The 14,744-nt window shown below is 50.4% G+C and overlaps 1 protein-coding gene across 1 annotated transcript in view; it reads left to right on the top strand.

Moving 5' to 3' along the window:
* Positions 1–14,744, top strand: part of kremen1 (kringle containing transmembrane protein 1) — a 224,400-nt gene that overhangs the window by 50,607 nt on the left and 159,049 nt on the right. Inside the window, 1 exon segment of the mRNA XM_038791451.1 lies at positions 13,196–13,358. Within this exon segment, the coding sequence (XP_038647379.1) occupies positions 13,196–13,358 (163 nt within the window).

The raw sequence follows: 14,744 nt of genomic DNA, 5'->3' as shown, positions 1-14,744 counted from the left end.
TCGAATATAATTCTGCTGCTGCTGCTGCTGCTGGACCACGTACCTCATGGTTGTGCAGTTTAGAATTGCTAGAATTGTTCAAAATCTATCCCACTTGGTAATTTAGTACAGGCGCCACGGTGGCATAGTGGTTAGGACTGCTGCCTCACAGCACCAGGGATCTGGGTTTGATTCCGACCTCTAATGACTGTGTGGACTTTGCACATTTTTCCTCTGACTGCGTCGCTTTCCTCCGAGAGCTCCGGTTTCCTCACACTGTCCAAGAATGTGCAGGTTAGTGGATTTACCATGCTAAATTGTCCCCTACTGTCTAAAGGTTAGGTGGGACTAAGGGGATGGGGGATTAGGCCAAAGTGGGGTGCTCTTTCAGAGGGTCTGTGTATACTTGATGGGCCGAATAGCCTCCTTCTGCACCGTAGGGATTCTATTACATGAATCTTGTAACAATTGGTGCTTTAAATACATTTTTATTAGCCTGGGTTTCAAGGGATGTGGAATTAAGTTGAGTAAATGGGATGAAGGTACAGATCAACTATGATCTAATTGAATGATAGGAAGAGATGAATGGCTGGCGCCTATTCCTACGATCGGTTCGATGTTCTAGTGGCACTTGGTGATGTTGTTCAGATCTATAAAAACCGCGACGAATTACAATGCATGGGCTTCTCCGGTCTCCGACGCCAAAATCACGTTCAGCGATCAGCCGGAGAATCCTCGATGGCTGCGAAATAGGAGGTGGCGCCACTTTTGCGGTGCTCCACCCCCTCCAAAACAAAGTATGCCGCACACCGTCGGGATGGTCTCGCGACGTTACCTAAAGCTGTCCCTGATGCTCTGCCCCGATGGGCCGAGCCCCTGACGGCGTGGGGCGCGTGTGGTATTTTATTTCGGGAACCCGGCATGGCGGCTGCGGACTGAGTCCACGCCGCTACAGTCGGAGGGTGCCAATCCTTGGGCAGGGGAGGCTTTGGAGGGGGCTGGGTGCACTGGTGGAGGGTGGCACGTGGGTGGCGAGCCTGGCCAAGGGGGGGCACTATTTGGCAGACTGTGTTTAAACTGTGTTTAAACTAATAAAAGGATTTAAAATGATAAAGGATTTGATACAGTTTTTTATTCTTGCATGGGATGCGGGCATCGCTGCCAAGACCAGTATTTGTCACCCATCCCTAATTGCCCTTGGCTTGCTCGGCCATTTCAGAGGCAACCATATTGTCGTGTGTCTGGAGTGACATGTAGGCCAGACCAGGTAAGGATGACAGATTTCCTTTCCAAAGTAAATTAGTAAACCAGACGGATTTTCACGACAATTGGTAACTTATTGGTCACCATTACTGTGACTATACTTTTTGTTTGAGATTTATTACTAGAATTTTGGGGACACGATGGCACATCGTGTGAGTTATCTCCCACAGTCCAAAGGTGTGCAGGTTAAGTACTTTGGCCATGCTAAATTGCCCCTTAATGTATCCAGAAAGTTAGGTGGGGTTACAGGGATAGGTCAAGGTTGAGGGCGTGGGCAGGGTGCTCTTTCAGAGGGTTGGTGCAGACTCGATGGGCCAAATGGCCTCCTTCTGCACCGTAGGGATTTTATGATTCAAAACTCCATTAGCTGCCATGGTGGGATTTGATCCAGTGTTTGCAGGACATGAGGCTGGGTCTCTGGATTACTAATGGAGTGACATTACCACTACACCACAGGTCAAAAGTGTATCCATGACTACTCGGCAGGGAATGATGCTGGTAGAAGCACTTCCTGAGAAATTGCAGCCTTCATATCCGGGATATGAGCTCCCTCTGAGCACAGCTCCTCACTGGGAGTACACTGGGAGTAATGCTATAACAATAAACTAGGAAAGAATGCCAATCCCTTCAGCATTATTGGCTGCTATATTATTATTATTTATTAGAAATGGAAGAGATAGATGTGTGTGGAATTTAATTTTGTCTGCGTAATATCGTTAGTTCACTTGTTAACATGTTTGCATTAAATTGCTGTCTATTTATTTAATGCACTTGTTATCTCCAAGCAGCTTAATGCCTGTGCATAAATAGCAGGGCAGGAATCAATGTAGAGTGTTAATCACGGGTTAATAACTGTGTTTAACTGTGTTAAAAAGTGCAGATGTGAATCTAGCAGAAAGGCTGAAATGGTAACTAGTTTGATAAAAATAGCGCACTGAACAAATTAAATCCCCTTGCACAGTTATTAGTGGAAAGAGATAGTTAGGTTCTTGATTAATAAGGGGATCAGGGATTATGGGGAGAAGGCAAGAGAATGGGGATGAGAAAAATACACAGACAGACACAGACAGACTCTCGGCGGTTGTGGCAAGGACTAAACAACATAACGGGCTACAAAGCGAAGCCGAGCAGTATCTCTGGCAGCAGCGCACCCCTCCCTGATGAACCTAATGCATTCTATGCTCGGTTTGAGCAGGTAACCAGCAATCCGCTGTCGAGTGCCCCAGCAACCCATAATTCACCCATACCCACCATCACCGTTTCCGAAGTCAGATCGGCCTTCCTGAAAGTGAACCCACAGAAGGCGACGGGCCTGGATGGGATCCCTGGTCGTGCACTCAGAGCCTGCGCATACCATCTGGCAGACGTATTCACAGACATCTTTAACCTATCCCTACTCCACTCCGAGGTCCCCACCTGCTTCAAGAAGACCACCATCATACCGGTACCAAAGAAGAACCAGGCAACATGCCTCAATGACTACCACCCGGTGGCCCTGACGTCAGTTGTAATGAAGTGCTTCGAGAGGCTGATCATGAAGCGCATAACCTCCAAACCCCAGGAACGCCTTGACCCACTTCAATTCGCATACCGTCGCAAACGGTCCACATCAGACGCCATTTTCTTGGCCCTACACTCATCCCTTCGAGCATCTCGAAAACAAGGACTCCTACATCTGATTCCTATTTATTGACTACAGCTCCGCCTTCAACACCATAATCCCAGCCAAGCTCATATCAAAGCTCCAAAACCTAGGACTTGGCTCTCCACTCTGCAACTGGATCCTCGATTTTCTGACCAACAGACCACAATCAGTAAGAATGAACACCAACACCTCCTCCACAATAGTCCTCAATACCGGTGCCCCGCAAGGCTGCGTACTTAGCCCCCTACTCTACTCCCTGTACACACACGACTGAGTGGCAAAACTTGGTTCCAACTCCATTCACAAGTTTGCTGACGATACGACCATAGTGGGCCGGATCTCGAATAACGACGAGTCCGAATACAGGAGGGAGATAGAGAACCTAGTGGAGTGGTGTAACGACAACAATCTCTCCCTCAATGCCAGCAAAACTAAAGAGCTGGTCATCGACTTCAGGAAGCAAAGCACCGTACACACCCTTGTCAGCATTAACGGGGCCGAGGTGGAGATGGTTAGCAGTTTCAAATTCCTAGGGATGCACATCACCAAAAATCTGTCCTGGTCTACTCACATCGACACTATCACCAAGAAAGCACAACAGCGCCAATACTTCCTCAGGAAATTAAGGAAATTCGGAATGTCCACATTAACCCTTACCAACTTTTACAGATGCACTATAGAAAGCATCCTATCGGGCTGCATCACAGCCTGGTATAGAAACTGCTCGACCCAGGACCGCAAGGAACTTCAGAGAGTCGTGAATACCGCCCAGTCCATCACACAAACCTGCCTCCCATCCATGGACTCCATCTACACCTCCCGCTGCCAGGGGAAAGCGGGCAGCATAATCAAAGACCCCTCCCACCCGGCTTACTCACTTTTCCAACTTCTTCCATCGGGCAGGAGATACAGAAGTCTGAGGACACGCACGAACAGAATCAAAAACAGCTTCTTCAGGGGCTGGTTTAGCTCACAGGGCTAATCGCTGGCTTTTAAAGCAGACCAAGCAGGCCAGCAGCACGGTTCGATTCCCGTACCAGCCTCCCCGGACAGGCGCCGGAATGTGGCGACTAGGGGCTTTTCACAGTAACTTCATTGAAGCCTACTCGTGACAATAAGCGATTTTCATTTCATTTCATTTTCTTCCCCACTGTCACCAGACTCCTAAACGACCCTCTTATTGACTGGCCTCATTAACACTACACCCTGTATGCTTCAACCGATGCCAATGCTTATGTAGTTACATTGTATATCTTGTGTTGCCCTATTATGTATTCTCATGTATTTTCTTGAATTTTGTTTAATTCCCTTTTCTTCCATGTACTGAATGATCTGTTGAGCTGCTTGCAGAAAAATACTTTTCACTGTACCTCGGTACACGTGACAATAAACAAATCCAATCCAATCCAATCCAAATATCAGCCATGATTGAATGGTGGAGCAGATTCGATGGGCCGAGTGGCCTATTTCTGCTGCTATGTCTTATGGTCTTATGGTCTAAGCAATAGCTCCAACAATTTGTATTTCATTTGACTGACTTGGTTGAATTTAAAGGTAACTGCTATGAAAATAACATTTCCATCAGAACGGTCATTATTTCTTGCATCCCATTTCCTATTAGCCAAGGTTTCAGCTCTCCTCCGCTGATGATATTGATTCATTGCTGGAGTTTTGCTTCATGGGTGAAGGGCTCCGTCCAGTACTTTGAAAAGTGACCATTATTATTCCTGTGGAAGCCTTCATCATGGGCATGGGAAGCTATTTCGCCACAATGATCATCAGAGCCATGTCCAATTTTATCCCAGGTTGATTGACAGATAGGCAGGAATAGCTGGATAGGGTTTTAGGTGGGAAACATGGCCAATTCTCTCCCTCATCAGCATGGGCGGACCCTGAAAACAGGCAACACAAGCCCTGCCAGCCATCACAGTCCTGATTTACATCATCTGGCTGGTTACATTGCAATTCACAGCCCAAGGAGGCACCAGGCCCAAGACCCAATGGTCTGACAGTGAGACCTTAGAACTGAGCAGCATCGTAACTTCTTTTGCTGGAAGATATGCGAGCTTAGGTGTCACACCTCTGAGGCTCACCAAGAGTCAACACTGTGCACCATTGGCACTCTAATAAAAGAAGAAACCTGTGCTCTTGAAAAATATGCCTATTATTTATTTGTCATTGGTTACAATATAGCCCAGCACTAGATATGATATCGAAAGAGATGGAAGGCGGTTTGGCCACAGTTACATTTTAGGGAGAGTTGGAGGTGTAGTGGTATTTTCACTGGGCTAGTAATGCAGTTTAGCTGCATTGGCCAACAGCGCAGGTTCATTTCCCGTACCGGCTGAGGTTATTCATGAAGGTCCCGCCTTATCAACCTTGCCCCCCAGGTTAAATCACCACCAGTCAGCTCTCCCCTTCAAAAGGGAAAGCAGCCTATGGTCATCAAAGACTATGGCTACTCTACTTTTTAATGCAGTGATCAGGCTAATGCTCTGAGGATTCAGGTTCGAATCCCATCACAGCAGATGGGATTTATTGAATTTGCATTCAATAAAGAAAATCTGAAATGAAAAGTCTAATGATGACCATGAAATGACTTTGGAAAGAAACATCTGGTTCACTGATGCCCTTCAGGGAAGGAAATCTGATGGGCTGGATTCTCTCAGAATGAGATTATGTCCCCACGTTGGCATAAAATGTTGGCGTTTACTCCAGAGTTTCTTCAAAAAAAGATGAGCCAATTCACTCGCCTGCAGTGATTCTCACAGCTTTAGCTGCGGATATGGCCCCCCGCACTTCCGGTTTCGAGTCCGTGCATGCGCACGTTGGCGTACTCTAGCAGCTGCGCCAAGCGCCATGGCGGACTCGGACTGCGGAGGCAGCTGCAAAATGTACGCCCCCCCCGATCGGCCGCGTGCCCGAAGATCTGTCCCTCAGACGCCCGTAAGGCTCGTGCCCAATCCCTCCACCCTCCACCAGGGCAGCCGCGGACTGAGTCTGTAGCCGCCACGTGAGGTTCCTGAATGGCGATCGGTGGCTAGAACCATTACATTGGGAACTTTGCCGGCTGGGAGTGGAGAACCGCTGGGCGGGTTTCTGGCAATGGGCCCCCCAGCCGTGCGGAGTACTCGGTGAACACGCCGATTCTCGGATCCCGGAGAATCACCGGACTGGTAGCGGGCCCAATTTCGGCGTGAAAGTTGATTCTCCGCCCTGCGCCAACGCGGTTTAGGCGCAGGGCTGCGGAGAATTCAGACTGGCATCTTTACTTGGTCTGACCTACAGATCCACAGCAAAGTGATTGATTCCTAAATGCGCACTAAATGGTCCAGCAAGTCACTCAGTTCAAGAGCAATTAATACTGGCCCAGCCAACGATGCCCATATCTCATGAAATTTTTAAAAAATTACTTGCGGAGGTGCAGTCTCCGGGGCCTCTGCAATTCTGCACCTCCGATGGACCAAGTTCCCGATGGCGCAGTTTTAAAAACCTTGAAACCGGCGTGGTGGCTGGTGAAGGAGGGAGAGGAGGTAGGACCCAGAGAGGAGTGTCTGTGGGCTGCTGAGCTGGACACTAGCCGGGCTGGTCGGAAGGGTGGGAGTGGGGTAACGGTGGAACAGGCCGGGTGACCGGGGTGACTCCCCACGGGACTGGCACAGACCACCACTACTGCGGCCATCTTGCTGCACACCCACTGACCACCCACCTTGGCCCCTAGTTCTGCAGATTGACACAGTCTTTATGGGTGCCCACCCCCCACCCAGCCGCCACCCAACGGCGACCCACCCAGGGTAACACCCACATTAGCCCCTATGGGGGCAATGGTGCATATGCCTGGTGAGGGCAGTGCCAGCCGATGGTACCCCTGGCATCAAGGACGGCCACCAGGGCCAGGACGTCCCCGCGATGCCGGCCACCAATGGGGCCAGGAGTGCAGGGATGGGGGTGTGGACATGCGGGGGCAGAGCCCGCAGTGCCACCCGGGGCCTCAGTGTAGCCTGGTGTACCTGGTTGGGCACGGCGGTCTGCATCATGCTAACATGTCGGCATTCCACCCTCTGCAGACAATGGATATTGGAATTCAACCAGCAATGGTGGCCTTCCTGCTGGTTGAAGCAGCCCTAGGGGTTGCCCTGAGGGACAGGTGGCAGCTGCCCAGGTTGGACAGCCGGCCGTCCAACAGGCTGAGGAGAAGGTGCCAAGGCGGTGCCGCATGAGCCCTCATTCGAGGACCTGCTGGACCGGGCATGCTGTCGAAGACTCCGGCTGAGCAGGGGGACAGTGTGACTATCTGCCAGATGATGGCACACCTGGCACTACGGGGATATGGAGGAGGACACCTGCTGGTCATCAAGGTGACGGTCGCCCTGAACATTTACATGACGGAATCCATCCGGGCGCTGAGTGGGGTCCTGTCCGGGATCTCACAGGCCTCGGTTCAAAGGTGCCTCCGTGCCATCACAGAGGCCCTATATGCCCAGGCGGCTCAATGCATCCACTTCAATGTTGACCAAGCCCACCAGGATGGCCGAGTAGTGGGGCACGCCACCATCGACGGGATGCCCAGGGTCCAGGGGGTGATCATTGGGATACATATCCCCATACAAGCACCTGCAGATGACGGGCCGCTCTACACAAACCAAAAGGGGTTCCACTCGATGAACGTGTAGCTGACGTGTGACTATCAGCTGCATGTCATACATGTCTGTGCCCGATAACCAGGCAATGTGCACAACGCCTTCAGCTTGGCACACCTGACAATTCCTGACATATTCGAGACCCCCCTGGCAAGGGGGTGGTGGCAGGGGTTGGCCCCTGGGTGACAGATGTTATCCTCTGCAGTTATGTCTGATGACACCTATCCAGAGGCCACAGACCGACACGGTGACCCGCTACATTGACGCCCATACACCGAGCTGGAGCATGATCGTGCGGTGCTTTGGCTTCCTGAAGATGCGGTTCAGGTGCCTGGACTGCCCTGGAGCATCCTCCAGTATGATGCTGAGAGAGTCGTCCGCATTGTGTCAGCCTGCTGTATCCTCCACAACATCACGCAGCAGAGGAGCGACGTTCTGGAGGAGGAGGAGAACACCAGGCCTCGTCCAACGAGGAGGATGTGGGAGAGGGCGAGGTGGGCAGGACATCACCTCAGCGACCTGCTGTTCCTCCCAGCCACCGACCATGTGCAGGACCCCCTGCTCTAAGGAGGCTAAGCAGCCTGACTCCTGCAGTCCAGGGGGTGGGTAGCTGGTGTCCTCAGTGGCAAGAGCACCCGGCTATGGCAGCCGGTATGGGTACTGGCATGAGGGGCAAGGTGGGAGTTTATATGCCCTCCAGGTTGGGGGGTAAGGGTTATGGGTGAATGGGATGCAGGTTAGTGCCAGGGGCACAGTGCTGCCTACTCACCCTGGCCACCCGAAGGAAGTCGTGCAGTTTCTTCTGGCACTGCTTGCCGGTCCAGACAATGTGTTGGTGGCGCTGACGGCCTCTGCCACCTGCGCCCAGGCATGATGAACGGCGCAGTTGGTAGCCTCCTTCCCAGGCTAGGGTACAGGGTCATCCGCCTCTCCTCCAATGCGTCCAGGAGGGTCTCCAGATCGGCGTCAGTGAAGTGTGGAGCTGCTCTCCTTGCTGCCATCTTGTTGGTTGGGATGGTGTGTGTGGGGAGTGAAGTGTGTTTCTGCAGCTGCAGCTTGTCAGCCTCCTGAGTGTCAATCGTGAAACTAGCGAATCCCACACTGTTTCTCATTAGAATCGATTGTGTTCCACATGGCGTCAGTGCTAGCCCATTAACAGTAGCGGAATCAGTCCAGATGTGGTGCCAGTTTTGCTGGCATGAAGGTCCACGGATTCTGCGCCGGGGTCAACACTTTGTCTCAGAAACGGAAAATCCTGCCTGAGGTCTGCTGGACTAATTGGATAGCATAGACAAGATGGACTGAATGGCCACCTTATGTGCTTTGTGATCCTACCAAGAGAAATGCTGAAGCACAGGGAACATAGCAGCTGTCACTTATTCTGGAAGGACCTGGAGGGAGTTGAGGTTGGACTGCAAACCTGCCTTCAATCGCTCTTCAAGATCCAAGTGCTCCATCTGATAATAATTCAATTTGTCACACGAGTATCCTTTTACCCGACAATTGCTTTTACTGATAGCTCATGCAGGTGCATTATGAATTATTGTTCCATCGTGACTCCTCCCACCCTTCATTCCTAACCAGTTAAAGATGGTACAGACAATTGCCTTCAGGTGAAGGCAGTGTGAATGCTCCTGGTGAGACTGGACTTGAGCAGCATGCTCTGTACAAATGTGAATTCTATGGTGACCTGCAGACCTGAGTTGCACCCTCACTCTTGTTGGTCAGTGGTCAATGCGATGCAGCCACTTTTCCTGTTGAACAATATGACCTTGTGATGGTTGTCCCTTTAAGGGCTACACACCAGAATACAGGCACATGGCCTGGGTGATGAGTGGAAACTCAGAGTAGGGAGTCACCACGGAGGGTGGGGTGGGAGTATGTTGGGAGCTAGCTACAGCCATGCAGCTGCTAAACAATTCTTACTAAGAAATCCTTCTCGTGTTCATTAATGACATCTGATAAAGTGCATCTTTACTGACCTTCTTGATACATCTGTGGCACAGAACTGTCTGACACTACAAATTATCTCTGCCAACCCATAAGGAGTTCAATAGATAACGCGAAGGGCTGTGCTGATTTTAATGAGTGCTCAGCAATCTCACTCTCTCAACTGCAGTCCCCAGTGGAACTTTACATGGATTTTTAGAGTATGAGAACCAGGAATTGTGAAAAAGTTTTTTGAAAGAGCTCACCTTATGTTGTTTTCACTTCCCAGTGATTTTTCATTGAATGAAGTGAATGCATCAAACAAGCAAATCTTGAGCATGTGAACAGCTTCCTGTAGAGCTTAATCACTAGTGTGGACCAGTTGGGCTGAATACTGTAGTAGTTTCTCCCCCGTAAATTCAATATTTTATGTAACAAGGGATATGGGTATACTAAGTGTATCAGTCTGATCCGCTAATTGGCAGATTTCACCAATTGAATTAATGTCCGGAGGGAAACAGCCCTTCATTCAGCCATTTTGTTTTGGTTAGGAAATGAACGGTAACTGAGTGGTGTAATACATTCCAAACATTGTTGGCTACTTACAATCCTCGTCTCCTGCCAGGGTTTCCAGAATAATTGTTATCTGCTGCATTTTCCGCTGTTTCTGCACCAGCTCATTGAAAGTGCTGTCTAATTAGTCCCACTCTCCTGCTCTTTCCTTGGTTATTTTTTTAAGCTTTTCAAACATTCACTCTCTCCACCACTGACATATTGGTAGTAGCAGCAGTGTCTACTATCCACAAGATGCACTGCAGCAACTCACCAAGCCTCCTTCGACAGCATCTTCCAAACCTGCCATCTTTAGCCGCCTAGGAGGCAAGGGCAGCAGATGATGGCGTTGAGGGAGTCAGGGAGATGGAGGGGTCTGGTGCGGGGTGGGGAGGAACATTGGGTATCGCTGTATGCGGACGACCTGCTGTTTGTTGTATGTGGCGGACCCAGAAGGGGGAATGCCGGGGGTGATGGAGCTGTTAGCGGAATTTGGGGGCTTCTCGGGCTATAAGTTAAATTTAGGCAAGAGCGAGGTATTTGTAGTACACCCGGGAGATCAGGAAGAGGGAATTGGGAGGCTCCCGTTTAAGAGGGCAGTGAAGAGTTTCAGATATCAGGGGGTGCAGGTGGCCAGGAGTTGGGGGACTCTCCATAAGCTTAATTTTACCAGGCTGGTGGAGCAGATGGAGGAGGAATTTAAAAGGTGAGACATGGTGCCGCTATCGCTGGCGGGTAGAGTGCAGTCCGTCAAAATGACGGTTCTCCCGAGGTTCTTGTTCCTCTTCCAGTGTTTGCCCATCTTTATCCCTAGGGCCTTTTTTAGAAGGGTGACCAGCAGCATCAAGAGCTTTGTTTGGGCGCATGGGACCCCGAGGGTGAAGAGGGTCTTCTTGGAGCGGGGTAGAGATGGGGGGGGCTGGCGTTACCCAATCTCTCGGGGTACTACTGGGCAGCCAATGTGTCGATGGTGCGCAAGTGGGTGATGGAGGGGGAGGGGGCAGCATGGAAACGGATGGAGAGGGCGTCCTGTGGAGATACAAGCCTGGGGGCCCTGGTAACGGTGCCGTGGCCGTTCCCTCCTACGAGGTATACCACGAGTCCGGTGGTGGCGGCTACCCTCAAGATTTGGGGGCAGTGGAGGCGACATAGGGGAGAAGTGGGGGGCTCGATGGAGGCTCCGTTAAGGGGGAAACATAGGTTCGTCCCGGGGAACATGGATGGGGGATTTCAGGGTTGGCACAGAGCGGGCATCAGACAGCTGAGGGACCTGTTTATTGATGGGAGGTTTGCGAGCCTGGGGGAATTGGAGGAGAAATTTGGGCTCCCCCCGGGAAACATGTTCAGGTATCTGCAGGTAAAGGCATTTGCTAGAAGGCAGGTGGAGGGATTCCCTGCGCTTCCCGCGAGGGGGGTGAGCGACAGAGTGCTTTCGGGGGTCTGGGTCGGAGAGGGGAAGATATCTGATATCTATAAGCTTATGCAGGAGGTGGAGGAGGCGTCAGTAGAGGAGCTGAAAACTAAGTGGGAGGGGGAACTGGGGGAACAGATCGAAGACGGGACATGGGCTGATGCCCTGGAGAGGGTTAATTCTTCCTCCTCGTGTGCGCGGCTTAGCCTCATCCAATTCAAGGTGCTGCACTGGGCCCACATGACTGGGACGAGGATGAGTAGGTTCTTTGGGGGTGAAGACAGGTGTGTCAGGTGCTCGGGGAGTCCAGCGAACCATGCCCATATGTTCTGGGCATGCCCGGCACTGGAGGAGTTCTGGAAGGGGGTTTCGAGGACGGTGTCGACGGTGGTAGGATCCAGGGTCAAGCCAGGATGGGGACTCGCGATTTTTGGGGTTGGGGTGGAGTCGTGAGTGCAGGAGGCGAAAGAGCAGGTGTTCTGGCCTTTGCGTCCCTAGTAGCCCAGCGAAGGATTTTGCTACAATGGAAGGATGCGAGGCCCCCAAGCGTGGAGACCTGGATCAATGACATGGCGGGTTTTATTAAGCTAGAGAAGGTCAAATTCGCCCTGAGAGGATCGGTACAAGGGTTCTTTAGGCGGTGGCAACCTTTCCTCGACTTTCTAGCTCAACGATAGGGTACTGGGACAGTAGCAGCAGCAACCCGGGGGGAAGGGGGGGGGAGGGGGAGGCGAAGGGGGAGGGAAAGGGGGGGAAGGGGGAGGTGGAAGGGGGAGGGAGAAGGGGAGGCAAAGGGGGAGGGAAAGGGGGGGAGGGAAAGGGGGGGAAAGGGGGAGGGAAAGGGGGGGGACGATGACTATGTTTGTTTATTTAATTTTAATTTATTTTTAAGTTCTTTTGTGGGGGGTGGGGGGGATATGATACATGCGTTGAGGCGGTCTGGGGGGTGTTACAGTTGTTATGGGTTATTTTGTTGCATTTGATTGTTGTTATATTTTATATTTTCTGTAAAAAATTCCAATAAAAATTATTTTTAAAAAAAGGGCAGCAGATGGCTTGGAACATCAGCACCCCGCAGGTTCCCCTCCAAAATACGCACCATCCTGACTCAGAACGATATCGCTGTTCCTTCACTGTCACTGGGTCAAAATTCTGGAGCTCTCTGTGGATGTGCCTGCACCACATGGACTACAGCGGTTCCAGAAGGCAGCTCACCACCACCTTCCCAAGGGCAATTAGTTAAATGCATCAGCAGCAAAGCAATACTAATTCTAGATGCTGACCAGTGTGGGCCACACCCACGCCATATCTTAAGGGGGAAAACCATATCTGGGCACGTAATTCGCCACTGCCCTTATGCTTAATGCCAACAGCAATATCAGGGTTGTCACCACATATAGAGCATTCTGCCTATCCTGGCTATCAATTTTTCCATGATTAAATCAAGAACAAAATGGGGAAATCAGTGTCCTTAACTCCTTTAGAAACTGTTCGTTAAAAAAAATTCATCGGAGTAATTTCAAATCAGAAGTTCCATCAGTTTAAACCAGCAGGGTTGTCAGATATTAATGTTGCCCTATCCTAAATAGAGCTTTAAAAAAAAAATAACAGTTGATCACTGAAATGTTGCCGTATAACAATTTAGAAATAATAAATTTGACTTCACCTTCAAAAGGAAAATAAAATTGCCATTACTGGCATCCTGAACTGGAGCACATAGCTCTCAAAAGAACTTATGCAGACAGTTTATCAAATGTCTTTGTGTGTCACTTGCAGAGTGCTATACTGCTAATGGCGCTGACTACAGAGGCTGTCAGAATCGAACCTCACAGCAAGGAGGAAAGCCCTGCTTGTATTGGAATGAAACCTTCCAGCACCCTTACAACACCCTCAAGTACCCCAGTGGAGAAGGAGGCCTAGGCAATCATAACTATTGCAGGTAACGGATGGTCTTTATTAACTCTTTGAGCTCCTTTGTCCTTTAGACATTGAGGTTCCTAATCAGTATGGTTTCCTTATAGAAGTAGACGCATAGGAACAAGGAGGAGACCATTCTGTCCCTCATAGCTGATCTGCAATTCAGTTAGCTCATAACTGCTCTGTATCTTAACTTCATTGACACCTTGGGCGCGATTTAATGAAAAACAAATGGAGTCCCATTCTGGATGGGATTAGCAGGATCAATACCGGCGCATGAAGCGGCAGGAACAATCCCACTATCGAACAGCACTGTTCTTTTGTTGGGCCCCAGCGAGGAACGCCCACTGAGGCCATCATCAGTCGCATTTCCTGCACTGAGGAACTGCACGTCAATGCAGGAAGAGATCTAGGCGCCATTTTTAAATGGCACCCTGATCTCTCGACCCCCTGACATGACCTGTTGGGGTGTCCTTGAGTCCCCTGCATCCCATCTGATAAGGGCAGGGCTCCCTCGGGCCTGATCCCTGGCATGGGTAAAATACCACCTTGGCAGTGTCATGTCAGCCTGGCAGTGCCACCTGGGAACCCTGGCAGTGCTCACTTAACTATGAAAATCTGGATCCTACCATCCAGATCACGACATCTCACGACATTGTGTTAGATCTCGTGAGGCGTAACAACTGTCGGGAATCCCGGAAGAGAATGGTATATCATGCCCCTTTAGCTTCCTTAATAGAGGCTGGGAATTCTGTGGTGGATAACTCAACTCCTGACTCCGCAAGCCTGTGGGTCACTTGATCGCTACCCACATGTTACCACTATTTTTTGATTTTAATGAATTGTTTCCATTAAGGGGCAATTTAGTGTGGCCAATCCACCTACCCTGCACATCTATGGGTTGTGGGGGCGAAACCCACACAAACATTGGGAGAATGTGCAAACTCCACACGGACAGTGACCCAGAGCCGGGATCGAACCTGGGACCTCGCCGCCGTGAGGCAGCAATGCTAACCACTGCGCCACCGTGCTGCCCACATGTTATCACTATGTTAAAGATTCAGTCGCTCAATACTGGCGTACAGTCGTAGTGTGAAATATCTACAAGATGCACACTTCTTTGATAACACCTTTCAAATCTGTGACTTCTACAATCTAGAAAGAGAAGGGCAGCAGCGGCAATGGAACACCACTTCCTGGAAGTTCCCTTCCAAGACGCAGACCATCCTGATTTGGAACTATGTCACTGTTCCTTCACTGTTACTGGGTCACAACCCTGGAACTCCAGCCTGACAGCACTGTGGGTGTACCTACACTACATGGGCTGCAGCAGTTCAGGAAGATGGCTCAACATCCCAAGAAAGAATTGAGACATACCCTTACTGAGCAAAACTCTGTCAATCTCAGT

The sequence above is a fragment of the Scyliorhinus canicula genome, chromosome 1 (genome assembly GCF_902713615.1).
Source record: "Scyliorhinus canicula chromosome 1, sScyCan1.1, whole genome shotgun sequence".
NCBI classification, from domain to species: Eukaryota; Metazoa; Chordata; class Chondrichthyes; order Carcharhiniformes; family Scyliorhinidae; genus Scyliorhinus; species Scyliorhinus canicula.
The sequence above is the reverse complement of the archived record's forward strand: the minus strand, read 5'-3'. Positions and strand labels throughout refer to the sequence as shown.